Source organism: Lactuca virosa, chromosome 1 (assembly GCF_052849685.1).
Source record: "Lactuca virosa cultivar CGN04683 chromosome 1, Lactuca_virosa_CGN04683_v6, whole genome shotgun sequence".
Lineage (NCBI taxonomy): Eukaryota > Viridiplantae > Streptophyta > Magnoliopsida > Asterales > Asteraceae > Lactuca > Lactuca virosa.
In genome coordinates, this window is record NC_136426.1 from 274,045,398 (window position 1) to 274,073,094 (window position 27,697).

Below are 27,697 nucleotides of genomic sequence, written 5' to 3' on the forward strand. Positions count from 1 at the left end.
AAGGATCGATATGCTACCTCAAGGATGATGTCCTTTGCTTGAAATCCACAGATATGCAACCTCCTTGGCCTCCTCTAAGCTGGAACCACCTTCTTCTTGCAAAACCAACCCACAAAGATCAAATAATGGCTTCTTCCCTCTCACAAACGCTCAAGCACTCTTAGGGTTTCTCTCAAGGGTCTGGTAGCCGCAAATGGTGGCTATAAAGGTCCTTAAATAGGGCTCAGGCCCCGAGAATTAGGGTTTCATTAAACAGCATGGACTCACCGAGTCCACGTATGGACTTGCCGAGTCCTTCATTAAATCAGACCAAAGTGCGCGATCCCACTCGGCGAGTCTGAGCGCCTACTCGCCGAGTCCCTTTCTAAAATTCAACATAAATACTTAAAATAAGATACCTGGGAATCCGGATGTTACAATTCTCCCCCACTAGAATCAGACTTCGCCCTCGAAGTCCTGCTCGGCAAACAACTCTGGATGTTGTTCCCGCATCTCCAACTCCGGCTCCCAGGTCAGCTCGGACCCTTTCCGATGTTGCCATTGGACCTGCACCAGGGACACTTCCTTGTTCCTCAGAACCTTGACCTTCCGATCCCGGATCGCGATTGGTCTCTCAACATAGTTCAGGCTCGCATCCACCTGAATATCCTCCAGCAGTACCACCGCCGACTCGTCGGCTATACACTTCCTCAACTGAGACACGTGGAAGGTATCATGAATCTGGCTCAACTCCGCAGGTAGCTGCAACCGATATGCTACCTTGCCCACCCTAGCGGTCACCCTGAACGGACCGATATACCGGGGCCGCAGATTGCCCCTCTTCCTGAACCGAATCACTCCTTTCCAAGGAGACACTTTCAGGAGTACGAAGTCCCCCACCTGGAACTCCAGCTTGGATCGTCGCCGATCCGCATAACTCTTCCGAGGACTCTGAGCCGTCAGTAACCTCTGTCTAACCTGTTGTATTTGCTCTGTCGTCTGAAGCACTATCTCAGTGCTACCCATCACACGCTGCCCTACCTCTCCCCAGCAAATGGGAGTCTGACACCTCCTCCCATACAACAACTCGAAAGGAGGCATACCAATACTAGAATGGTGGCTGTTGTTGTAGGAAAACTCAGCCAATGGCAGATACGTGTCCCAACTTCCTCCGAAGTCCAACACACATGCTCGAAGCATGTCCTCGAGCGTATGAATCGTCCGCTCACTCTGCTCGTCCGTCTGTGGGTGGTAGGCGGTACTGAAATGCAATCTCGTACCCAACTCCTCGTGGAACTTCTTCCAGAACCTGGAAGTGAAACGTACATCTCGATCTGACACAATCGAGATCGGTACCCCAAGACGCGATACCACCTCTCTCACATATAATTCTGCCAACCTCTCAGCAGAAGATCTCTCACTGATAGCAAGAAAATGCGCACTCTTTGTCAGCCGGTCGACGATCACCCAAATTGGATCGACACCCCTCGCGGTCCTCGGCAATTTGGTGATGAAATCCATGGAAATCTGTTCCCACTTCCACTGGGGAACCTCGAGCGGCTGCAACTTGCCATGCGGACGCTGGTGCTCGACCTTAACCTTGCGGCAGGTCAAGCACCTCTCGACAAACCACGCAACATCCCTCTTCATACAGGGCCACCAATAATCTTTCTTCAGGTCTAAATACATCTTCGTGGCCCCGGGATGGATCGAGAACCTCGATCTATGCGCCTCCTCCATCAGAATGGTACGTGCCCCGCCTGCATACGGCACCCAAATCCGACCTTGAAAGGTCATCAGCCCTCGACTATCGGTAACGAACCCAGGTAGCTGTCCAATCACCCGCTCCCTCTTGCGGTTCTCCGGTCTCACGGCCTCTGCCTGGGCCTCCCGAATGGTGTCCAACACGGAAGTCATCACTGTCAATCTCATACAAGTGCCTCGAATCGGGGCACTCTCCGCCCTACGACTCAACGCATCAGCTACAACATTAGCTTTGCCCGGGTGGTACAGGATTTCACAATCGTAGTCCTTTACCACGTCCAACCATCTCCTCTGACGCATATTCAGATTGGGCTGATCCATCAAATACTTCAAGCTCTTGTGGTCCGTGTATATGGTACACCGAACCCCATACAAATAGTGACGCCAGATCTTGAGGGCGAACACCACTGCTCCCAACTCCAAATCGTGGGTGGGATATCTCGTCTCATGAGGCTTCAGCTGCCTCGATGCATACGCTATCACATGCCCCCTCTGCATAAGTACTGCACCCAACCCCGATATCGATGCGTCACAATACACCACGAAATCCTCCATCCCTTCCTGGAGGGCTAACACAGGGGCTTCGCATAATCTCTGGCGAAGTGTCTCAAACGAGGTCTGCTGCTCCGGACCCCATGAAAAAGCAACACCCTTCCGGGTCAACCTGGTGAGAGGCACGGCGATCTTGGAGAAATCTTTGATAAATCTCCGATAGTAGCCGGCCAATCCTAGAAAACTCCTGATCTCGGTGGGAGATCTTGGAACCTCCCAACTCATAATCGCCTCAATCTTGGCCGGATTGACCAAAATCCCATCCTGGTTGACGAGATGCCCCAAGAACTGGACCTCCCGTAACCAGAACTCGCACTTGGAGAATTTGGCATAAAGCCTCTCCGACCTCAAAACCCCGAGAATCTCTCTCAGATGCTCCTCGTGCTGCTCTCTAGATCTCGAATACACCAGTATATCGTCGATGAACACAATCACCGAACGATCCAACATCGGTCTACACACCCTGTTCATGAGATCCATGAACGCTGCTGGTGCATTGGTGAGCCCGAAAGGCATCACCACGAACTCGTAATGCCCATAACGAGTCCTGAACGCCGTCTTCTGGATATCCTCATCACGCACTCTCATCTGATGATATCCAGACCTCAGATCAATCTTGGAGAACCAAGACGCTCCCCGCAACTGATCAAACAAATCGTCGATCCTCGGTAATGGATAACGGTTCTTGACCGTCAACTTGTTCAACTCCCGGTAATCAATACACATCCGGTGTGAACCATCCTTTTTCTTGACAAAAAGGATCGGTGCTCCCCAGGGGGAGCTGCTCGGTCTAATAAACCCCTTCCCCAGCAGCTCCTGAAGCTGCGAGGATAACTCCTGCATCTCTGGCGGCGCAAGGCGATAAGGCGCCTTGGCAATAGGCGCTGCCCCCGGAACCAAATCAATGCGGAACTCTACCTGCCTCTCGGGAGGCACACCCGGCAACTCCTCGGGAAAAACATTCGGGAACTCGCGCACCATCGGAACGTCATCCACCGAACTTGGCCCCTCAGCGGCCCCTCGTGTGTCCATCACATAGGCTACAAACCCGCTGCAGCCATGCTGTAAACTCTGCCTCGCTCTGGCAGCCGAACAAAACGCTGTCCCAGAACGAGTACCCTCGCCGTACACCGTAAGTAGTCCCCCACTGGGGTCTCGTATCGTCACCAACTGTCGCTCGCAGTCTATAACAGCCCCAAATCGGCTCAACCAATCCATGCCCACTATGACACACATGTCCCCCATCGCTATCGGGACCAGATCTATCGGGAACTCAACACCGAAGATCTCGAGTACACATCCTCGTATCACCTCCGTAGCATACACCGCTCGCTCGTCAGCTATGGAAACTCGAGAAGGTCGACTCAACGCCTCTCGTCTGCTACTGATGTGCCGACTAAACGCTATCGACACAAACGATCGACTCGCACCCGAGTCAAATAACACTAAGGCAGGTACAGAACTCACAAGAAAAGTACCTACGCATATCATCATATAAGCACAATATCTCAACTCAACATAAATAAATAAAGAATACATACCAGCCACAACATCGGGCACTGCGCGGACCTCCTCCGCTGTCAACTGGAAAGCTCTCCAGCGAGCCTTCGGTGCCTCGGCCTTTACTGGCCGAACCTCGGTAACCCTAGCAGCAGGTGCAGATCCCTGTGCTGATCCCTGATGTAACTGCAGGCACTCGGCCTTCCGATGGCCAGTCTGGTTGCAATGAAAGCAAACCATAAATCCCTTGGGGCAATCCTTGGCGATATGCCCCTCCTTGCCATATTTGTAGCAAGCACCCGATCGACAGACCCCATCATGTCCCTTGCCGCACTTCCCACAAGTGCGGCCCTTCTGGCCTCCAGATCTAATAGCAGCGGGCTTGGCCCGCTTGGCTGCCGGCTGAGACTGTGCCGGCCGCCGATCCATCCTCTGAGACTCGGCCTCCTCCCTGGCCTGAGTCTCCAACTCAATCTCCCTCTTCCGGGCATTTGCCTGGAGCTCAGCAAATGACCAGTAAGTCGAGTTCGACACGAACTCCCGAATGTCCCTCCTCAAAACGCCCAAATACCGGCTCATGTGTGCCTGTTCAGTAGACACCTGCTCAGGGCAGAACATCGCCCTCTCATGAAACTTCCTGGTAACCACCGTAACAGAATCAGTACCCTGCTTGAGGGTCAAGAACTCCTGAACCAACCGTTCCCTCTCCACCGGGGGAACATACTCGTCTCTGAACATGGTGGTGAACCTCTCCCAGGTCACCGCTGAAATCTCTGCAAGAGTGAAGCTCGCCGTCACGAACTTCCACCAATCCTTCGCTCCCAAGCGGAGCTGGTTCAACGCGAACCGTACCCTCAGATGCTCCGGACATGAACACGTATAGAAGCATCCCTCGATATCAGAAATCCATCTCATCGCAGCGATCGGATCCTGCGTCCCATCAAACTCTGGTAGCTTCGTGTTGTTGAACTCTCGAAGCAACAACGAGTCACCTCCCTGAGGTCTGGCAGCAGCCACAGCTGCAGTAGCTGCAGCAGCCGCAGCCTTAGTCACCGCTGCGTACCGCTCGTCAAACGTCTCAATCAATGTGGTCTTGATAGACCCAAACATGTCCGGAATCTCGGCTCGAATCGCCGCTGCCACCTCATCGTGGATCATCTGACAAAGCTCCTCGTCACCCACACCGCTCGCCTCAGGTCTGTGGCGTGTCCCAACCATGATGTCTCTGAAATACAACATAATAATATCAGAGACTCGCTCGAGCATACTCGCACTCGATAACTCAACCCTACTTGTTCCTTAGTACCCAAAGGATTCTTACTTAGGGTGCGCACTACTCCGGTGTCTTCAGTAGTACGGGCCCTATACTACCGTCCACACCGCATCAGCATTCACTCTAAGTCCTCCTCCTTGGATCCCAGGTCACAAGCACTCTATATCTCACTGGCATAGGCTACCCTTCGGTAGACCCCTCATCAGCTCCTCACTGCTACCTACTCGCTCTCAAGCATCACATAGCAGCAAAATCCTTCCTAGGCTAAGGCATCACAAAATCAGGCCACTCTAGTCCTAATATGAATACCTAGCCAACTCTAGCATGCATATCATATCATAACATATCTCATAACACATAATGTAAGGGTATTTTGGGAAATCACCGTTCAGGCGCTGGCTGATCGTACACACTGCTTCCTTCTGCCTTTCTCAAAATCTTTTACTCATTTAGAAAAATTGTTTATTTTATGAAAAACTTTCTCAATTCCTCAGTTTGAGTTCAGATTCATCCGAAGATGCACCTGAATCCCTCAAACCAAGGCTCTGATACCAACTTGTAACAACGTAAATTTTCAAAACAATTTTTCATTTTTAAATCAGACTTTCATTCACATGATAATCACAAAACATAATGTGTCACTGTGTCATAACAAAAACATGTCCCAGAATCTCAATAACATAAACTCCATAAGTGTGTACGGATCATGTCGGCGCCTTCCCACGGTCCTCGCTAGTACCTGAAACACATATCATAACAACTGTAAGCATAAATGCTTAGTGAGTTCCCCAAAATACCACATGCCACACATACGCCTTTCCAGGCCACAACTCTGTAGGATCTTCCGATCCATGTGTCTCAGGGGACTCCCGTCCCAAATCCTGGTAGACCTTTCGGTCCTACCCGTATCGACCTTTCGGTCCGTAACCTCTTGACCTTCCGGTCCATATCATACATAATCATACATAGCACATACATATCACATAACCGCATATAGCTCATACATCATAGCATACAAGACCTTCCGGTCACACATAAGTACCCTTCCAGGTACATTATAGTGAGAAGACTCACCTCAATGAAGTTGGATAAACTCTCGTGCTCAACGTCCCGACTTTGCCTCCTCCTATTATTCAAATAACATCCTGATCAATATTCTCTCATGATCTCATCTCTACAAACTGGGTAGAAGGCCATTCTACCCTTCCCTGAACTCTCCTCAATCAGTCTTGACCAGAACCCTAAAGTCAACGAAAGTCAACGGTCAAACTTTGACCCGACTCGTCGAGTGCACATGGGCGACTCCGCGAGTCCATGCGGGCCCTCTGAATCCTTTCAGCCTCTCTTGGCTCGTCGAGTCATCCTTTCACTCGACGAGTTACACCTGACACGAATCGCGGGGCAACCCCGACTCGACTCATCGAGTCCACTTATGGACTCGGCGAGTTGTCGCCATGCTCATACTCAAATGACCTTCTGAGGTCAGATCTGTTCCTCAAATCCATAGATCTGACCTTCCTAAGCTCAATAAACACGTAAAGGTTCGATCTTGATACTCATGAAATGTCCAAATAACCCTACTTGATGAATTAGCCCCAAATACAACATCCTAAGTCCATTTCTTCCATAACTCATCATAAAGCAAGGTGGATAGAGTTCTCTGGACCACTATGGGTCCAGATCTAAAGTCTAAACATGATAAGGGACCATATTCCCAACAAATCAACCCAATAAAGGGTATAGAAAACCCTAGATCCATGGATTCTTTAACAAAACAGAAAAAGGATCGATATGCTACCTCAAGGATGATGTCCTTTGCTTGAAATCCACAGATATGCAACCTCCTTGGCCTCCTCTAAGCTGGAACCACCTTCTTCTTGCAAAACCAACCCACAAATATCAAATAATGGCTTCTTCCCTCTCACAAACGCTCAAGCACTCTTAGGGTTTCTCTCAAGGGTCTGGTAGCCGCAAATGGTGGCTATAAAGGTCCTTAAATAGGGCTCAGGCCCCGAGAATTAGGGTTTCATTAAACAGCATGGACTCACCGAGTCCACGTATGGACTCGCCGAGTCCTTCATTAAATCAGACCAAAGTGCGCGATCCCACTCGGCGAGTCTGAGCGCCTACTCGCCGAGTCCCTTTCTAAAATTCAACATAAATACTTAAAATAAGATACCTGGGAATCCGGATGTTACACAGAGATTTGGGAGAGAATTCATATACTTTGAGAGATTTGGGAGAGATTTCATATACTTGGAGAGATTTGCATTCTAACTTTACATGGTCCATTAGGAACTATAATGTACACTTTTAATGTGTTAGCACAAGTCTCACAATAGTTATTGCTTACATGAGGACGGAATTTCCTAGCCAAAATGCTAGTTGTGACAACTGTAATAGTTCCTTTATATTTGATGAAAAGATTCTTTAAGAAAACTCTTATTTCTTTTAGTAAAAATGGTAACCACAATAGTTCCTTCTATAATCACTTGGTTTATACTAGCTATATATAATCTAATATCGAACAGATAGTTAGTTGTGTGAATCTGCCCTAAGCCCACAACCAAACAAGGAACAGGAAGTAAGGCGGAAAGCACACATCCAACTACCTATCAGGTATTAATTATATATAACCTTGATGTATAAACTAAGATATTATAGAATTAACCACCTAAGGTCCTTTAAGTTATACTGGTTTAATAAAATGGATTAAACCTTTTTACTGGTATGTTTCTAGTTTTGTCTACTAAATGTTCTACTTGAAAAGTATGTTTTGTACTAGAAAACGGTGTATTGAATTATTATAGTACGACCTGGCCCATACCTGGTACTCCTTATGATTACTTGGTGTATACGGAATATATATATATATATATATATATATATATATATATATATATATATATAGCTAAGGTCAAATAGATATTAGGCTGGGTGAATCTGCTCTAAGCCCACAACCAAACAAGGAACAGAAAATGAAGCGGAAAGCACACATCCTACTACCTGTCGGATCCGATTAATATATATTCCTGATGTATAAACTAAGGAATCATAAAGTTAGCATTATAGGCCCCTTCCTACTGAATATACTAGACTCGACTGTTCTGTTTGTCGCTTGTAATGATGAAAGTATACAGTAGTCTTTTAAATTGACTTACTGAAGTACTTGTTCATGTTACTAGTATGTTATGAGTTTTGTATATATTTATGGGTTTTATTTATTAATGTCCGGTACTTTGTAGATGTACCCCTTTATAAATAAATCCGGTACTTTGTAGATGTACCCCATATATATATATATATATATATATATATATATATATATATATATATATATATATATATATATATATATATATATATATATATATATATATATATATATATATATATATATATATATATATATATATATATATATATATTAGTATAATTATGTTAATCATGATTTTTTCTTCTGTTTATAGTATATTGTATGTTCTCTTTGTTATAGTGTATAGTATGTCTCTCTGTTGTATTGTATCTTCCTCCCTGATTCTCTTTATAGTATGTTCTCTATGTTATCATGTATTGTATCTCCCTCCCTGTTTCTCTTTATAGTATGTTCCCTATGTTCTAGTGTAAACTGAACCCCTAAAATATACCTACTATAGTTTACTAGTATGTTTACTTTGAACTGTTATTGACTTGAAAAAAAGACTCATTTATCTACTAAGTTATGATTGTACTTTAAAAACAGAGTTTTATAAACTATAAAGTAACAAAATTTTAAAAGAGTTTTTGAAATGTTTTGATCACTTATAAATACATAAGCAATCTGTTGAAATGATGTTTATAACAAAACATTTACACAATTAACATTGTGTTCAACTTGTATTCCCTCCCTTAAAAGCATTTAAAACAGTTTAAAAGATTGATTATAGGGGTATGAACTCACCTTATGTGGGTGATTCACTCGAATATGCGCGTAAGGATGAGAAGTTCCACGAATGAAGTCTCGAGACACAAACGAGTCCTAATGACATATAATGGCATATATTGGCATGAATTTAGTGTTTAAAAGCAACTAACATGCAAGGAAACACCCCTAGGGACTAGGGCACACTTGGACTAAGTGTTAGAATCAAATGTGATTCATCAAAGGGGTGTATACGGCCTAACCATGGAGTGTACGGCCATGGGTGTACGGCCATGTAGTGTACGGTCGTACACTCACGGTAAGACATGCACAATAAGGTGTTTGAACCATGGGGAAGCTTGTGGGTCGATTCCTCATCAAGAATATGAACTAGGTTCTCACTTTGGAGGCCCTTTTGGGGTGTTTTGAGGGGTGTACGGACATGAAAGGGTGTACGGCTGTACGCTCCTTTTGTTCCAGCTAAATGGTCGTTTCTAAGGTGTTTAGCAAGAGTTCCTAACGTGTACTAAGCATAGGGAAAGAATACTTATGATTTGGAGGCTCAAAAGAGGGTTCACGGCCACCAAGAATAAGTGTGTGTTCTTGGTGTTCTTCGTGAAAGATGAAGATCTAACATAAAAAGATGTTTTCATGGATGAATCAAGAGGTGTTTACAACACTAAGGAAGATATCAAGAAGGGTAGAAGAATCACTTACGATTTTGGAGGATTTGGATGAAGAACTTGATGATAGTTGAGAGAGAATCCGATTTTCTAGAGTGAGAAGTGTGAGAAATGACTAGAAATGAGGGGATACTCTACATATGGGCAAGGGTGTACGGTCATGATGGGTGTACGGTCGTACACTCATGTGTACGGCCGTACACTCCCTTTGAAGGAGTGTTCGGCTTGATTTCGACGCGAAGAACTTTAGCTGACACTTCCCTAAACCCATAGCTTGATTGTACTGAGCTTAGAACCCTAAAACAGACTCTAAACGATGCCAAAAGGTAGCAGAAACGAGTCTGACACACAGTTGAATTGAATGGATGGACTTTACAACGCAAAAAATTCCGGGTTGTCACAATATCTAGGGTAACGATAATAATACAAATGATACTTACAATAACTTCCCTTACACTACTCGGTAAACAGAGACTTTATGATCCGTTAGGTTCTTTGTAATTAATAGATCTACATAACAGTAACGGTTATAGATGAAATTTACTAAGGCACACCAATCAAAACTTCTATATACAAATTATAGTGAACCGGTCATACAATATGATGCTGATTAGGAAAACATAACATTTTTCCTAAAGAGGAAGATCAAAATCGAAATAGAATCGAATTTAAAGAATTGCCTTGGGCTTTATTTTCAATATCAGAGAAGAGTCCTGGTCTGCTGCTCATTTTTGTTGCAAAATTATCTAAAGGGATATATATCATCGGGAATCAGAAGCAATACCTTCATAATCGACAATTGGGGAGGAAACCATGGATTCCGAGGTTGGATCGTTGATTCCACGTGGCCGATGCTAGAATTTCAAAATTTGAAGTCGTCAATAGTTTAAGCTCTGAAGTCGTACTACATTGATTGTGTAGGTTTACAGGGGTTGGCAGAGATGTGTAGTTTTAAGGGAAGTCTGGTGAAAATATATGATTATTAAATTCATCACCATGCTATTTGATGAAAACCACACTATTATGATACACTCCGCTGATCAATTCCAGATTTGGAATCGACTAATATGTGATAGAGATATGTGAGAGAGAATCAGTGACGAAGACGACAAGTTCACTACGACATGTGACAATACAACCTTGGTGTTTAAGCGATTGTTCTTCAACAACCTCTCAATGCTTGTTAACAACTTCCTCCAGAAATTCGTTTCTGGATCTAGTGTGTCGTTGATAATCGCAACCAAGAACAAATCCTCGTCGATCTGGTTCACTACATTAAATTGTAGATCGGTTGATTCTTAGATTCATATGAGATCCTTACCAAATCGAAGTGATCCTTATTATGTGCATCTATTCAATACTTAATGTGGCGGTATTTTTGGTGGAAATTGGAGGCAAAGAGATGGCATGGGGAGAGATTCGTAGGAAGGAAGTGGACAATAGAGTCGGGAGCCGTCGTGAAGAACTTGAGAGATGAAAGAGAAAGGGAAAAAGAAGACATGTTTGTATGTGTGTTAGTGTGGGTTTTTTAATTTGTTAAATTGATTATTAAGAATGATATTTTTAATTCCTAATATGCCCTTGTGATTATTTATAAAATGTCTAAGATACCATTGAAACAAGTGATAATTATAATTATATCACGACCAATTCAAACCATTAAAAATTTTGATCTACCATTTCATTTTTAGTTCTCGAGTTCTCGGGAAACTATAAATTGTTAAATGATCTCTCTCTCTCTCTCTCTCTCTCTCTCTATATATATATATATATATATATATATATATATATATATATATATATATATATATATATATATATCCTTTTTAACAGGTTATAATTTTTTGAGATATATATCAATTTAATACCATAAAATATATTTAAAAGTTAAAAATACATATAAATTTACTAAGATAACCTTTTTAAATTATATCCCAAATTAAATTCTATTTCTTTTGGTAGAAATTGTTAATCAGCTTTTGAGGACAAAATGAAATCCCTCAATCGAACCTCAGCCATCCCCAACCCCCATTCACTGAGAGCCACCGTTCTCCACCGCCAAAACCGATTTCCATCTCTCCCTCCCATATTTGGGTCTCCATCACCTGCATCAGTATGGCGATCAGTATGTATGAACACCAGAACTTGGCTAAGATTCATGAAAATGTCTAAGCAATCGCCAATCTTTCACTATGATAAAGTAAAACATGTTATTTAGCTTCTTGATCAATATCATGAAGAACATATCTGGTATTCGGGACATTACTCCGTTCTTTATTTGCAGCCCTAAACTTTTCTTCATCTTTGTACAAACTAGGGTTTCTAAACTCACGCACCCTGTTCTTTACCTTCAAGCATGTTAATGGCAGAAAATTTCTTAGGAAGTGGTGTTGGAATCTTTTTTGGTTTAGTCTTTGATGGATCAAGATTGATTAAGATATCTTCTTCTCTATCTTCATAAGCAATATCTCCATGGATTCGAGCATAGTTCATTACAGCTTCCTAGATTTCTGATCATATGGGTTCAAATGGTAATGTCTGGATGTACTCTAAATCTTGATCAAGGTGTCCAGATTTCCCAACAATGGCTAAAACAATTATGTATTCTTTTTGCATTGATTCAAAGTGTATGAATCCTTCTTCAATAGTTTCAGCACCTACATAAGATTCAAGAACAACAAGGAAGGTTTCTTTGTTTGGTTGTAACCCCTGGTTTCTCATTTATTCAAACATTTCTAATCAATCATCTCCAACTCTGTTTGATGCATACCTATTTTGATCAGATGCCAAGTATCCAGTGTTTCGCCAGAATCAACATATGATCGAACACTCATGCTTCCACACTTGATGTTGGTAATTTAATATCATCAATATTATTTAAGTGTTATAGGATTAAATTTGTTGACCAAAAGTGATCTTGTTGAATATTGAAAAAGTTAGGATGGTGTAGAAGTGCACACTTGTTCAAGTTTTTCAAGATTCAAAGTACACTGTTATTTAGGGGCGAATCCCCTAAACGAACAGGGGTCCGGGGGCAGCACCCCTGGGAGCAGGGTCCAAGGGGCGGCAGCCCCTGGTGGGGTCCAAAGGGTAGAGATCCGTTTTATGACAGGTATGTTGCTATATTAAAAAGTACATCAAAAATCCAATTTTAGAAAGTTGACCCTTTTTCCCCTGAGATCCGTTTTATGACAGGTATTGGTAGTTTTGATGACAGTTTGTAACTGTCTTGTGACAGTTTTCAGACAGGAATCATATAGTTGTTTTTGGTCATTTTCTGGTACATCTTCTTGAAGAACATTTTCACATACATTCTCTGATTTCGTTCTCTGAATTTCATCCAATTGAGTGTTCGATCTGTACTATCGAAATATTTCAATTTGATAGTGAATCACGAATTTCAGAGAATCCAAGCAATTTGCTCATCCCCTATTTCTAACACTTGTTGTGCATGTCGATTACTTTGTGAGTCAATTGGATTTCGCCTCTGTAACTAGATCTCAAGAAATAGCCATGGAATTTTTTAGCATCCTCAAGCTTCTTAATAACTTATTACTCACTAGGTGTGAGACCCGTGTACTACACAGGTTTATTAGAAAAAAGTTGAATATAAAGTTGTAAGCATTACCTATCTTTCAAAGTAATACGTTTACATAAATACTTGTTTTAAAACATGAATTACAACACAGATTCTTCTCAAACGTAAAAAATGATTACATACAAAAAAAAGTGATTTACATACCTGGTGTAGTTGTTGGTGTCGGCAGACTGTGAGTTCAGAATTTCAACTTCATAATTGGCTTCCTGTAATGAGGGACTACAGTATATTAGGGACTACAGTATATTGAACGGATTTACAAATCTTTATATGATTGCAACAATGGTCGTGAATAATTTTATGGTGAGTTGAAATGCCATAAAAGAAATAATCTATTAATTAGAAATGATATGAGATTATCAGTTAAAAATGGTGTAGATATAATGCAAATATGATGATATGCGTAATACCAGCAAAAGAAACGGCAACATATGAAATTTTCTTTAATACATATTTTAATGGAAATAAAACATTAAGTAAATCAATTAATTACAAAAACACTACAAATTGACATGTGAATTTTTTTTAATAAAAAATTCAATAAAATTACATGTGACATATTGAATAAGAAGAGGACAAGTGGCAAAAATATTCTTATTTATTAGGGTAGATTAGCCAAGTGGTGATGTACCGATCAAGTTGGTTTCATTTATGTGTTTGAGGTTTTATGACATTTAATTAAGTTTAATTCTAATTAAGTTCATTTAATTTTATTCTTTAATAATTTGAAAAGGGTATTTTAGTATAATTAACTTTTATTTTGACTTTTAAATATATTTTTTGGTATTAAATTGATTTATATCTCATTAAGAAAGATATATATCTAATTATAAAAGTTAGAAGGATATAAATGAAATATTTAATGTTTGCAAGGACATATATAGAAATTTCAAAATATTAAATTCAGACTAGACTTTCATCCTAGGATAGGACTAGTTAGTCAATACCCTGTATTGAATATTTTCAATATTTTAAAAAACCAATTTTTTAGTTGAACCGGTATTATGATCGGTTTTCGGTTCGACCGTCGGTTTAATCGGTTTTTATAATTTTCATATTTTTTCCTATTTTTCTACACACACATAAGCATCCACAAGTTTAAACATTAAAAATACACATAAACACAAGTTGAAGATCAATCCAAATACATTAAAAACACATAATCGTAAGTTTTATATCAATCCATGTACATTAAAAATAAAATAAAATATAATACAGAAACAAAATATAATTTTAAATGAATACTAACGTACTTAAAAAAACTTTATAACACTTACCATGTGTTTTTATTTAAAGAAATCTGAACAAATGTATAAAAAAATACAAAATTTGTAAAAACCGGCCGGTTCATTCCGGTTGAAATAGACATAAAATTGATGTTAATTGAACTGCTTCCTTCTCCAGTTCACGGTCTAACCGGTTCAAACCGGTTTTAAAACATTGAATATTTCAAACTTTATTAGGACTAATTAAAAGTCAAAAGTTGACATACTTAGTCAAAAAAAATAATAAATAAAATTCGGACTTTCATCCTATGAATCGTTTTAGTCAATCGTGTCCTGAACGCTAATTGAAGACAGAGGAAAGAGCTAACTGAACCCTTATCACTTATATTAAATACGACATCATGATATTTGAGAAATATGTATCGATAGCTTCTTCCATCATCATTGCTAGGAACTTCTAACTTTTCTTAGACAATTTTAGTTGAGTGCTAAAACAATGGCGTCCTCTTTCCAGAAAGAGTTTGCACATCTCAGAATTCCATTAAAATACATACACAATGCCACCAACAACTTTGATGAATGCAACTTCATTGCGGAAGGTGGATATGGTAGAGTATACAAAGGAGACTTCTCACGCTCTGAGTGTTTAACCATGGTTGCTGAAAAGCGCTGGAAGGGTCGAACCATTGGTGCTGTAAAGCGCTGGAATCCTTCCAAGGAAGATGGAATTCCTGAATTTCGAAGGGAGATCCTGTTGCTTTCTGAAAATAAACATGAAAATCTCATCACACTCCTAGGATTCTGTGATGAGGAGAAGGAAAGAATACTTGTGTATGAATATGCACCTCATAAAAGCCTCGACTTTCATCTAGAGAACCCCAACTTCACATGGATTCAGCGTCTCAAGATATGTCTTGAAGCTGCACGTGGTTTGCAGTACCTTCACAATCCCAAAGGATCCCAACGAGTCTTGCATTGTGATATCAAGAGTGCCAACATCCTATTGGACGAAAACTGGAACGCCAAAGTTTCAGATCTTGGCTTATCGAAATATGGCCCTGCCACACCAAAACGTTCGTTTCTTATCACTCAAGCCAAAGGCACGCTTGGATATGCAGATCCCGAATTTTTGAAGACGAGTATTTACACAAAAAAATCGGACGTCTACTCCTTTGGCGTGGTACTATTCGAAGTTTTATGCTCAAGGTTTTGTATGGATTTTAGTTGTGATGATACACGCAGATCCCTTATCCAATGGATAAAAAACTCATCAGAAGAAGAAATTCGAAATAAGATTATTGATTCTAAGGTAAGGCAACAAATGAAAAAGGATTCTTTGGATACGTTCATAAAATTGGCTTTCGATTGTGTGGAGAAAGAGCGGGAACGTCGTCCATCAATGGATCACATCGTGAAAAGGCTTGAGTCTGCACTCAAATATCAAGTACGTTCTTTTTACGCTTTTTGCTGTATTTATTGGAGAAAAGAATAAATGCACCATAAATAATTGAAATGATATGGTTCGTAGAATAGACAATCAATAGATCAGATGGACTAATATGTCTTTGGAAGTTTCTATTATTGAAATTAATTATATCATAACAACCTTTTCGTTGCTGATTGTAGGAAAAAAGAAGATTTTCGAAGTTCATCGAAACAGCTTCAGGTGTTCTGTTGGGCATTGTAGTCGCTACTGTGCTACTATAGTCTAGGGTCATGCTACTAGGCTTTTTGATTTTAATAGTATTATTATCTTACTTCTAAACAAATCAGTTTCAACGCTAGCTCTTTTGTGTCATGGGAAATCAAGTATCAGGGCTCACTTTCATTGTGCAATTTGTGAAATTTCCCTCTTAATACTAATGTAGAAGGGAATGAAAAAACATGATCCTTATGTTAATTTCTCCTTTTTGTTAGTTTGATTTTTCTTTTTAACTCTTATATTTCTCTTTTACTTAATTTGATTTCTGAGTTTTGTTGATACGTGAGAGCTTCTATGGTTCTGCTTGATTTTTTTGAGCATGTGAGTTTCGTTTTAAAGATTAAACAACCTAAATCAAGTTTCTATGTACAAGACTATAATGTGTAGGAAAAAGAAAAATTCAGTCGTAAATGTGAAAGAAAATTTTATGGTAAAATAAATAAAAAAGATGCCACGATTCCATGTGGCATGCCGTGGTACCGGGTAATTACCGGATAAACATGTAGAAAAAAAAATAGTGGTATATTTTAAACTAAAGTAAGAGATTAGTGGGCATTATGTGAACACCGGTTAAAATATTATTGGTAATACTTGTACATTGAACATAGATTGTTCGTGATAGTGTTTAAAAAAATAATAAAAAAATAATAAAAAAATAATAAAAATAAGACTGCTATTTCTTGTATAACGAACAAACATCATTATTCTCCTAAATCACTATTCAAATAATTTATAACGAATTCAATAAATATATATATATATATATATATATATATATATATATATATATATATATATATATATATAATAATAATAATAATAAAAATAAGACTGGTATTTCTTGTATAACGAACAAACATCATTATTCTACTAAATCAATATTCAAATAATTTATAACGAATTCAATATATATATATATATATATATATATATATATATATATATATATATATATATATATATATATATATATATATAAAAGTTCAATAGAGAACCATAATTATTGGTTCTCCAAAGAACCAAATCTATTTTTTAAGTTCTAGAGCTTATTCTTTATAAAAAAAACTAAAAATATCTAAATTCATAACTTAACATTGTGAATGTTAAATATATTTTTCGGATTCACATTGTGAATTTGACGAAAAAATAAATAAATTTTTTTTATCGAATTTGATATCATTGGGAAAAGGATAAAAAATTATGAATTTCTGTATTTTTAGTTTTTTTTGATAAAAAATAAGTTCTAAAAGTTGAAAAAAAGATTGGTTTCTTGGTTCTTTGGTTAATTATGGTTCTCTATTGAACTTCACACTATATATATATATATATATATATATATATATATATATATATATATATATATATATATATATATATATACACACACACTAGTCGTTTACCCGCGCCATGCGACGTGTATGAATAATTTATTTTCTAAATTTGTTTCTAAAGAAGATTAGAGTTTTTATGAAAATAGTTTACTATATCTACACAATTATCAATAACAGTCATATTGTTTAAGGGTTCAAAATAGAAAGGTTAGATAGATATTGAGTGGATATGGATGGATGTGGAGATGGGTTCATAGACGATACATTTTTATTTTATGTATGTACCTGTTAACATAAACAAACACACACACACAGGTAAAAAGAGATATCAGTTTCAATTAAAAAGAGGTAAAAAGAGATAGATTAGTTTCAATTAAACGATTAGAATGTTTTAGGAAACATGTCATATTAAAAATAAGACACAATGTATTGACAAATATCACTAAATATTAGTTTCAATTCAACGATTCGTTTTCTTTTCGACGGACAATGTATTCTTTAATGGGCATCGAGAAATGAGAGATTTTCCCCTAAACGCTATAGCTATGATGTTTTACATTTTGTGTTCCTTTATAGATCGCATTTTAGAGATGGTGTGTATGTGTCTGTACGGGAGGAGGAGAGGGGTGGAGTGGAAGGATAATGGATGGTGGTCGTAGCAACTAAACTGATTTTGTAAACAAAATGCACACATATAAAAACTTTAACATTCGAAGCAACAAAGAATTAATGAAACGTTCGTCTTATTTTGAAATTTTCATAATGGTGAATAGTTTTTTTTTTTTTGAACGCTTAGTTTGTTTTTATAAATTGTCATAATCCAAAAAAGTGCAACGAAACATGTAATACTAAAATATAAATATTGTCTGGTAAATTATGAAATATTACTATATAAAAGTTAATGGAAGCAAACTAATATGTTATCAAATTAAAGAAAACAAACTAATATGTTATCAAAGTACATTGGAAAAAAAAACTAATTTGTTATCAAGTTTGCATCCATACACACACTCACACAACCATTCGTATCCATCGATTTTTTAAAAGAACAACTATGAAATAAAAACAAAAGATTTATCATTTACATGATATGATTATAAACCTAATTAAAATCAAGTCCAATCGATTTTTTAAAAGAACAGCTATAAGATAAAAACAAAAGATTTATCATTTACATGATATGATTACAAACCTAATTAAAATAAAGTCCAGTGTAAAAATATTTACCATAAATAGTTAAACTAATCACAAAAATAGATTTATCTAATATGATTACAATCCTAATTAGAATAAGTCCAATATGAAAATATATAAATAGATACTTACTTATGATTGTGATAATATTATTTGTATAATTTTAACATCTTTTAAACATGGTATTACTTTAACATTTGACATGTTAAAATACATTTTTAATGAATAATTATAAACCTATTTAAAATGAAGCCACAAATAATAATTATACTACTATACAAAAAAAATCCAAATAATAATTAAATTTAACATTATATGCTTCATCAAGTGTTTTATTGAAAAAAAAACAATTGACACCTAAAAAAAGCAATTGGCACCTCTCAAACAAATTTCGCAACAATTTGCAAATAGGTGATGGTACTAAAATTATTTAAAACACGTGTATTATCTGCCATCAAACTAAAACATGTACTTAAATTTCAGAATTTTTATTACAATACTCTAATTTACACTGGGCTATAGTAATGATGTCAACATCGTTGAAATTTATTCTTTTCTTCATAAGATTCTTAATTTCGTAGCAAAATCAAGAGCCGTTTGTTCATAATATGATTTTTTCACAAGATCAAGATCAATAATTGACTCAAAACCCTCCACACCTTTTCACAACACCACTAATTGAATCAAAATCTCCCCACATGAGCCACCTCAACAATCCACCTACAAATCAAAGGGTAATTTAGACATTTCACAAACAGTCAAATAGTCAACAATAAGCACACATTGAAAAATTAACAACACCTCCACCATCATGTGATAAAATATTGAAGACCCAGAAATGCAGCCTCCATTGATGGATGCAGAGTTCAAAAAATGACATAATGTCCCCTTTTCTGTTAACAAAAATTCTTAAATGCTCTGTAAAAAATTATAAGTTGCATAATTATGAATCTTTTTTGTTAACCTGAGAATACATAACTGATTGACCTCTTGAAACCCAACTATACATAAACCAAACTCCAATCAATTTGGGTTTTCATTCCAAACCAACTTGCAATCATTGTGACAGTGGCGAGTTTTAGATAGAGACACAGAGGGAAAGTATAAACATGGGGGATCTACTTGCATGATATATCTATTTATTTTTTTAGTGATGTAATAATATGTTGATCATTCTAAATCCAATGGTAAAAAAAATTGTATATCTATAGATTAGCACTTTAAAAAGGTTATTTTTGTCATCAAATTCAGCAATAAGGAGTGAACATCAAAAGGTCTTACAACACTACAAGAAAAATGCAAATATATCAGACTGAATTAAGTATTTAAATCAATTTTGTTAAATCAGTAACATATGAATTTTTTTTTGTTAAGTAATGGAAGTTTTAGGACAGTTTACAAAAATCTACTTACCTCGACCGGGTAAATTCTTGCATAACAGTAGCAATTTCCGTAACAATTTTACAAGTTCTGTAACCAGGATTGGTTCCTGCAAATATCAGTGTCAAAACCTTTAAGCAACTTAACATAGCCAATGAACTGTAGCTTAAAGTAATGTAGAAAATAGCAACCTTCTTTGTATATATATGATAATATTCAGCCTCATTCTGATTGTTTATAACAAAAACTCGAGAATTAGGCCCCATGCAACTGCAATAGAGAAAATAGTAACGTACTTTTTATGTTGTGTTTTGTAGTGATATCTTATTCCGTGTTACATGTTGGAGCTAATGCTAAATAGAGATACTTATGTTGATTTTGTGAAACATATCTATATATCACACCAATGTCAACAATCAATATATTAATCTTTTGCACCTGAAGTCAACTAAATTGGATTTTAGAATCAAAGATTTAACCCTCTTGATATGATTTTAGTAAGAGAAACAGTAAGGAAATTTGTACTCAGGATGTTTCGATAACCAAAATGGATCATAATTTCTTTTCTAGTTGCACAGATACATCATTGACAATTGTAACCAAAGTGGTAGTTGTTCGGCCTGACTTCCCGGTTCAGTTTGTAGACATGACAATTATATTATAAGAACGTAAGAAAAAGGTAAAAAGATTAAGAACATATTAGGTAGGGGTTTTTGGTACAAACTGATGCTCTTGCAGAAAATAATCATTTATTTGATCAATAAGATAACCCCTTCCCCCCTCCCACACACACATGCAAGTTATGAGGCCGCAAATGGCAAAATGCCTCTCTATTCTTCTGTAAATGGCTCATAAAATCAAATTTCAGAAACTTTCCACTACCTAGTCCTCTGTTTTCTCCTTTTCCCCATGTTTACATATGGGCAAAAAAGCTTTTTTATGCTCAATAAGTTCCAACACATATAACCAATATAATGAGAAAAAACATTTATCTTTATTGACAGAGAACAAGCTTTTATCTGATTGTAGTTAAATTCTTATTTTCCTTTCTTACAAACTGATGGATGAGTGTGTGAAAACCTTACAATATCAATATTGAATCTTGATTTTTGGACATATGTAAAAGATTGATATTAATGTGTAATTTTTTTTTGGGTAAAAGACATCACCTGTGCTCCCGTTGGTGCGACGTCTACCACCCAAATGATAATAAAAAATCAGAGTTCAAACCGCATCTAACTGCACATTTAATAAGTAGAGATTATTAGCGTGACTTCTACCACTTAAAGGTTTCGATTCAGAAAGAAAAAACCAATGGCTACAGTCCCTAGAAAAATGGCTACGATGATCATCTTCATATATGATTTTCATTGAATTGGAATCATCTGATATATAAAACAAATTCTGTGTTAAACAGGGTACCCATAAATTGCATAAATTTAAAACATGGAAGTACAAAAATGGTGGTTTTTATAGAAAACATACCTTGTAACTTTCGAGAGAGATCAAGCCCACCCATGTTGATGAATAAAAACCCTAGACCAGGAAATCGTAATCGAAAAAACAAATACTCTTAGATTAGAAACACCTAAATCACAAAAACAATAACCCTAATTTCAGCAAAGATGATGAAGATCAGTTTTTTATTATAGAATGGGATTGACAATAACATAGAAGCAAAATCAGTGGTGTGTGGTTTCATCATTTTTAGAGACCTGGGTGATGTCGTTTCCGTAGGCGATTATTGTCCGGCTAGTGAAGGAATTGAGATAAAAGAGAATACGGCAATGAAAGTGAGAAATCGTGAACCTAAGTTGAATACTAATGGGGGAGAAGGTAGAGAGAGGTATAGTGCAATGATGATAGGGAAAAGACATTGATTCCAGATCAGCCGATGGAGTTAGAGAGAATAGAAGAGTGGTGAATGGTGGTGAGATGAAGTGCGACAGTGGTGAATGTAGATTGTTCGATAGAGGTGGTAACTTGAATTGGGTGGGGATGCTATATAAATTGTATCTGGTAGATTCTGTTGGGCATCATCAGGAATACTCGTTCAATTTGTTGAGGTCTGGCAATTGATTAGAATGAGTCTTCTGATTTTAACGATGCATTTGACCGGATAAGATCTGATTTCAGGAATGCATAAAGTTGTTGTAAATGCTGCTTTAAAGGGTGAATTGATTAGAATGAGTCTTGTAATTTTAACGATGCATTTGACCGGATAAGATCTGATTTCAGGAATGCATAAAGTTGTTGTAAATGCTGCTTTAAAGGGTGTACCTCTTAAAATTCAGCATTTGAGGGTAAATGCTTATTAATATATATATATATATATATATATATATATATATATATATATATATATATATATATATATATATATATAGTAATGATTAGAGATGCAAACGGGGACGGATATTAGCGGATACTGCAATACCCGCCCCCGTACCCGAACTCCAATCCCCACACCTGTCCCCGCCTCCGCCCCGCATAATCCCCGACGGGTTTGGTTGAAAAAATATCCGTCGGATACGGGGAACCCGATGGGTACCCGAAATATATTATGTTTATTTCTACAAGTACAACTATTTATGTTTCTAAAGGTATGTTAAGTTATCACCATATTTTAAAAGCAATTTTTCATATACATTTTATGAAATTAGTTGCACTTTTAATCGTATATATTGGAAATTGCTTAATTCACTTTGAATTTATTTCCCTTTTAGCTTCTTATTAGAATTCTTTTAACGACAAATAAAGGTTTTATAAGATATGGAAGATTGGAAAATTTTATCAACTAATATTTTGTTTTGAATTTATAATATAAAATAATTAATAGGCAATAATTACTTGCATGAAAATGTGCAATGATTTTAATACTTTAAACATCGTTCCAGTTTTCAATACTTCAATTATGCATTTATACACAATTATATACATTTTGGAGTGTGACTGTGAGTTGCGAAGAACGAAGAATAATCGGAACAGGGATTAACTTATCCCATTCAAATGGTCCGTCATCGACAACATAACCCGCCAATTCTAATCGTTCACGTATCATACGTACCGAAAACCTCCCGTCACATATGAAATCAGAAACCCAACAACGGTCGATCGAATTCCACGCAACTATTTCTTTTGGATCGATGTTATACTGCATCAAACGGTTACAAGTTTTTGTAATGTTTTTCCATACCCCTGTGTTGAATTTGTTAGCAAAAACAGACCAATGTCTCCCGTCTAACTTATGTATACATCGAATGACTTTTGACCACATAGAGGAATCATCAGATTTCAAACGCCACATCCATTTAGCCAACAAGGAAATATTCAGGGCCTTAATAGACCCCAGCCCGATGCCTCCCACCTTTTTTGGAGCTATTATCTTGTCCCATTTCACCCAAGAGATACTTTTCTTATCATACTCTCTACACCAAATGAATTTAACAAATATATAAATATGAATTCAAGTCTTGCTTCAAATTACCAATTATTAAACACCAAATACAATGCCACACGTACGCAATACACCAATCAATTTTATTAAAATCATAAATACGTTAACACCATCTTTTTCACGTATACAATATATAAATATGAATTCAAGTCTTGCTTCAAATTACCAATTATTAAACACCAAATACAATGCCACACGTACGCAATACACCAATCAATTTTATTAAAATGATAAATACGTCAACACCATCTTTTTCATGTCAACAAGATAAAATAATACTATTGTTTCAACAAATATTTTTTTAACTTACCTCAAGGACTATACAAGCAACTCTACAAAAGTAAAGGGTGCCAAAGAGTAAACAAAGAAATTCACCAGTTCTTCAATCACCACCACCATGGTGGCCGGATTCTTCCATCATCGCCACCAATTCCACCCATCAATATTTCAAGGTCAACGAATGAATTTGACCAAAGTTTTTATTTAATCCCAATGTGTTTTTGTTTTTTTTTGTTTTTATGGCATTGTGGTATCCTTATTTGCAATTCCAGGAACTTTGAATTTTGGATTCTGTTCAATAAAAGCAGGTGGTCTTTTGTACACAATGGATGCGGCTCTAATTAAAATCCCAGCAGTGAGACCCCAAATTAAATAACTTTTTCCATTTATTTTATAGTCAAAGTAATGAATTAAATACGTGTCTCCCATCCATTCACGCTCTTCGGATCTTCGATTTTCATCCTGAATTTTAAAATTTGTATTTGTGTGAAGAAATTTAGGAAAATAAAAAAGTCAAACTCTACATTGAAATTTGAAAAAGTTGGAACTTTTTTGAGATATGTATGAGAATTTATATGGAGAATGAGCAAATAAACATAGGGTTAATCTGATAAAAGACCTTTTTTTTCTCATTTTTTCTGAAAAAACCCTCAACTTTGTCTTTTTTTTTTTTTTTAAAAAAAAAACCTTAGCCTTTTAAATGTTTCCAAATAAATCCTCAACTTTTTTTGTTTTTCCTGAAAAAACTCTACATTTTACAATTTTTTTAGGGAAATTGTTAGAAAAGTCCCAATATTTTTGGAAAAGTTTCACTTTAGTCCCAAAAAAAAATTTCAACATAAAATCCCGATTATTTCATTTTGGCTAAAATTAACAAAAAATTCCTTTTTTTTTTCTTTTAACAGGAAATGACATATTATTTTTTTTCTAATAAGAAAAAATAATTGTAAGCATAGTGTTAAAAATTGGGTGTATTTTTCAAAATGCAATGTCTTAAAATGAACAAAATTGAAAACAAAATAATGTAATAGAAAGAAAGAAAGTAGAATGCTATAATACATAAATAAATAAAAGTACATTGCTATTTCTTGCATTTAGGCCTAAAATGTAAACATATTCAAAGTGTGAGGTTTGAATTGGATATTAAATATTACCTTTAAGAACATTTCTAAAGGAGCATCAAAGACATCATCTACTTCATCAACATTAGGAGTTGGATTGAATGCACTTCTATCAGACAGTATGCCAATTACAGGAATTACTCGTAGAAGATGCTACAAACAAAACCATTATATTTTTAGCTTTTAGTTACACTTAAATATCATAAAAAACACACCATTTTTACAAAACTCACAATATTCATCAAAGTAAATGACCATTTTACCCTTACATTCCAAGAAAAAAAAAAAACTAAATGACCATGTTTACCTTTATTAAGCCATGTTTCTATTATGACAATTTATGTGAGTGACAATTTTACCTTTACATGGCGCCATTCATCAAAGTAAATGACCATTTTACCCTTACATCAAAGTAAATGATCATTTTACCTTTACAAATAGAAACATGGCTTAATCTAGGAGCATCAAAGTGTTATTGTTATATATATATAATGCATGTTTCATTTCTAAACCGAACGTCTGAATGAAACTAAATGACCATTTTACCCTTACATTAAAAAGACATAAATTTCATGATATTCATCAATTTTTAGCTTTTGATTACCTTGGACAAAAATGGCTCAAGAACAGCTACAACATTTACAAGTGAAGGATTGAGTCCTATCTCTTCTTTTGCTTCCCTTGTTGCAGTGTAAGCATCATCTGTATCATCTTCCTCTGCTTTCCCTCCAGGCAATGAAACTTCCCCTGAACTCATAACTTAAGGCTTAAATGACCATTTTACCCTTTCACACTATTCATCATTGGTTTGTTTATTATTATATTTATATTTATAATTATAATACATATAGTACCCTATTTTCTCAGTTCTTTCTAAAGAAATGATATAATCTGGCAGATCTTTCAAAATGCAATTCCTTAATAAGAAGAAAGTTGAAAGTAAAAGGTTGTAATAGAAAGAAATGAAAGTAGGATGCAATAATACACAAATTAATGAAACCATAGTTGATATTTCTTGCATGTAGCTACAAAAGTTAATAATTAGATATTTTGTAATACTATTTCAATAAAGCTATTAGTTAGAAAATGACACAATTTGTAATGTAATTTACAAAATTGCCCCAATCGCACATTTACAGGGCTCAAATCGCATCATTAAATAGGTGTTCTATTTATGGATTATGGATTACCTCGCATAATGTTTGATTGATTTTGTGTTTGTCTTCTTCTTTTAGAAATTTGTAACATTTTACTATTTCACACACACAGTTGATATAAAAACCTCATATCGTGAGTATGATGAAAAATACCCAATTCACTTGATCAAAAGCCAAACCGAAAAGATCATTGCATTCTAGAAATGCCCAATTACGCCTCTCAATATTTATAGTTAATGGAAGTAATAAACCCTAAAATTGAAATTATTAATCAATTCAATTTCTAGGTCTTCGTTAACAATTTCGCAAATTGGTCATTTGAAGACTACTAGAGCAGGATGTACCTGAATGTGTAGAGAGAGTAGAAGATCTTTTAGTAAGAATCACACGAAGATCCTCGCCACTACCATCGTTATTCCCTTCAAAAAGGCAGATCAAAACAGCAGCTCTTTTAGGTCTAAATCTTTCCGAAGGCCGATTCCCAACTGGGGTTGCAGATTCCGCAAAACCCACTTGAGAAACGACTTCGTCATCATCCTCAGCATCACCCGGCGGCGGCTTGTAAAGGCGGAGCTGCTGAGCTAACACCGATAACCTCGACGAACTCCCGTTGTTGTTGATCGACGCCATGTTGTTGAGCCTAGAAAGGGGAGCAGAGTAGGATAACGGTGATGTTGTTGCGATAGATAGCGATGATATCCTTCTCAATAGGAAGAGCATGTGATCTACTTACTAATTACTAAATTCCTAGTTAGAATCGGATAGCAAGTTATCGTTAGATCATTGCCTAAAATGGAAGTTCGTATAGAGCAGGATTAAGAAGTCGCATCATAAGAGGATTCATTACCCAGAAAATTGACGGGCTTTTAACGGCGAGTTGGGTCACTAACTCAATAGAACAAACTAAATATTTTACATTTCTACAAAAAAATAAAAAAATATTAAATCGGGCTTTGTATACATTTTCATCAATGTCGGTTTTCTTCTTGAAGATCCATTTAAAACCTAATGTGTTAAAGACCATGTGTTGGATCAACCAAATTCCAAACTTGGTTATCCATCATGGACTGAATTTCGTTGTCCCTTGCCTCTTTCCATTGGGCAGTCTCAGGGTCTGCCATCGCTTCCTTGTAGTTAGCTGGCTCATCCAGATTTATTAGTGTCCTGCCACTAATAAACGTGTTTCCTTCCGTCGTTACATGGAAACAATAAAACTTGGATGGTTGCTAACTCTACCGGATATGCGAAGAGGTAATGTTATGTCATTGGGCTCAACAGGTTGCTCAACCTCTGGTAGAGTGCTCGTGTTAACTAAAGATTCATTCTTTATTGGCTCTTGAATCTTTTCAAGGCCAATATGATTCCCACTAACTTCTTAAGACATAAGGTCTCTCTCAAGGAACACTCCTCTTCGAGATACAAATACCATGTTTTCACTGGGTCTGTAAAACAAATATCCAAAAGCCTTTTGTAGATAACCAACAAAGCGAAACTTCTCAGTTGGAACAAGGTTTAAGATATGGGCTGTTGTAAAACAAATATTCAAATATCATTGGGTCTGTAAACAAATATCCAAAAGCCTTTTGAAGGAACTTTTCCT

General features: G+C 36.8%; 2 protein-coding genes across 2 annotated transcripts; one reads left to right on the forward strand and one right to left on the reverse strand.

Moving 5' to 3' along the window:
- The first annotated feature begins 14,948 nt into the window (after nucleotides 1–14,948).
- On the forward strand, nucleotides 14,949–16,252 carry LOC145109390 (receptor-like protein kinase HERK 1). Its single transcript, XM_079046530.1, has 2 exons — nucleotides 14,949–15,920; nucleotides 16,103–16,252. Exons 1-2 carry the CDS (start codon nucleotides 14,973–14,975, stop codon nucleotides 16,181–16,183), a joined length of 1,029 nt encoding a protein of 342 aa, XP_078902656.1. The 5' UTR covers nucleotides 14,949–14,972; the 3' UTR covers nucleotides 16,184–16,252.
- A 7,664-nt stretch (nucleotides 16,253–23,916) lies between these two features.
- Nucleotides 23,917–26,957, reverse strand: NUDX15 (nudix hydrolase homolog 15). The gene is made up of 4 exons (XM_079085756.1): nucleotides 26,442–26,957; nucleotides 25,545–25,687; nucleotides 24,974–25,093; nucleotides 23,917–24,281 (listed from the first exon to the last, which is right to left on the reverse strand). The coding sequence occupies exons 1-4, from the start codon at nucleotides 26,815–26,817 to the stop codon at nucleotides 24,057–24,059; spliced, it is 864 nt and encodes a 287-aa protein (XP_078941882.1). The 5' UTR covers nucleotides 26,818–26,957; the 3' UTR covers nucleotides 23,917–24,056.
- Between the last annotated feature and the right edge of the window lie 740 nt (nucleotides 26,958–27,697).

Excerpts from the sequence above, each read along its gene's own strand:
- LOC145109390 (XM_079046530.1), top strand. The coding sequence starts at position 14,973 with ATGGCGTCCTCTTTCCAGAAAGAGTTTGCACATCTCAGAATTCCATTA. Across the intron at positions 15,921-16,102 it reads AGTCTGCACTCAAATATCAA|GAAAAAAGAAGATTTTCGAA; the intron begins GTACGTTCTTTT and ends TGCTGATTGTAG.
- NUDX15 (XM_079085756.1), bottom strand. The coding sequence starts at position 26,817 with ATGCTCTTCCTATTGAGAAGGATATCATCGCTATCTATCGCAACAACA. Across the intron at positions 25,094-25,544 it reads TTGAGCCATTTTTGTCCAAG|CATCTTCTACGAGTAATTCC; the intron begins GTAATCAAAAGC and ends TTTTGTTTGTAG. Across the intron at positions 24,282-24,973 it reads CTTTAGAAATGTTCTTAAAG|GATGAAAATCGAAGATCCGA; the intron begins GTAATATTTAAT and ends TTTAAAATTCAG.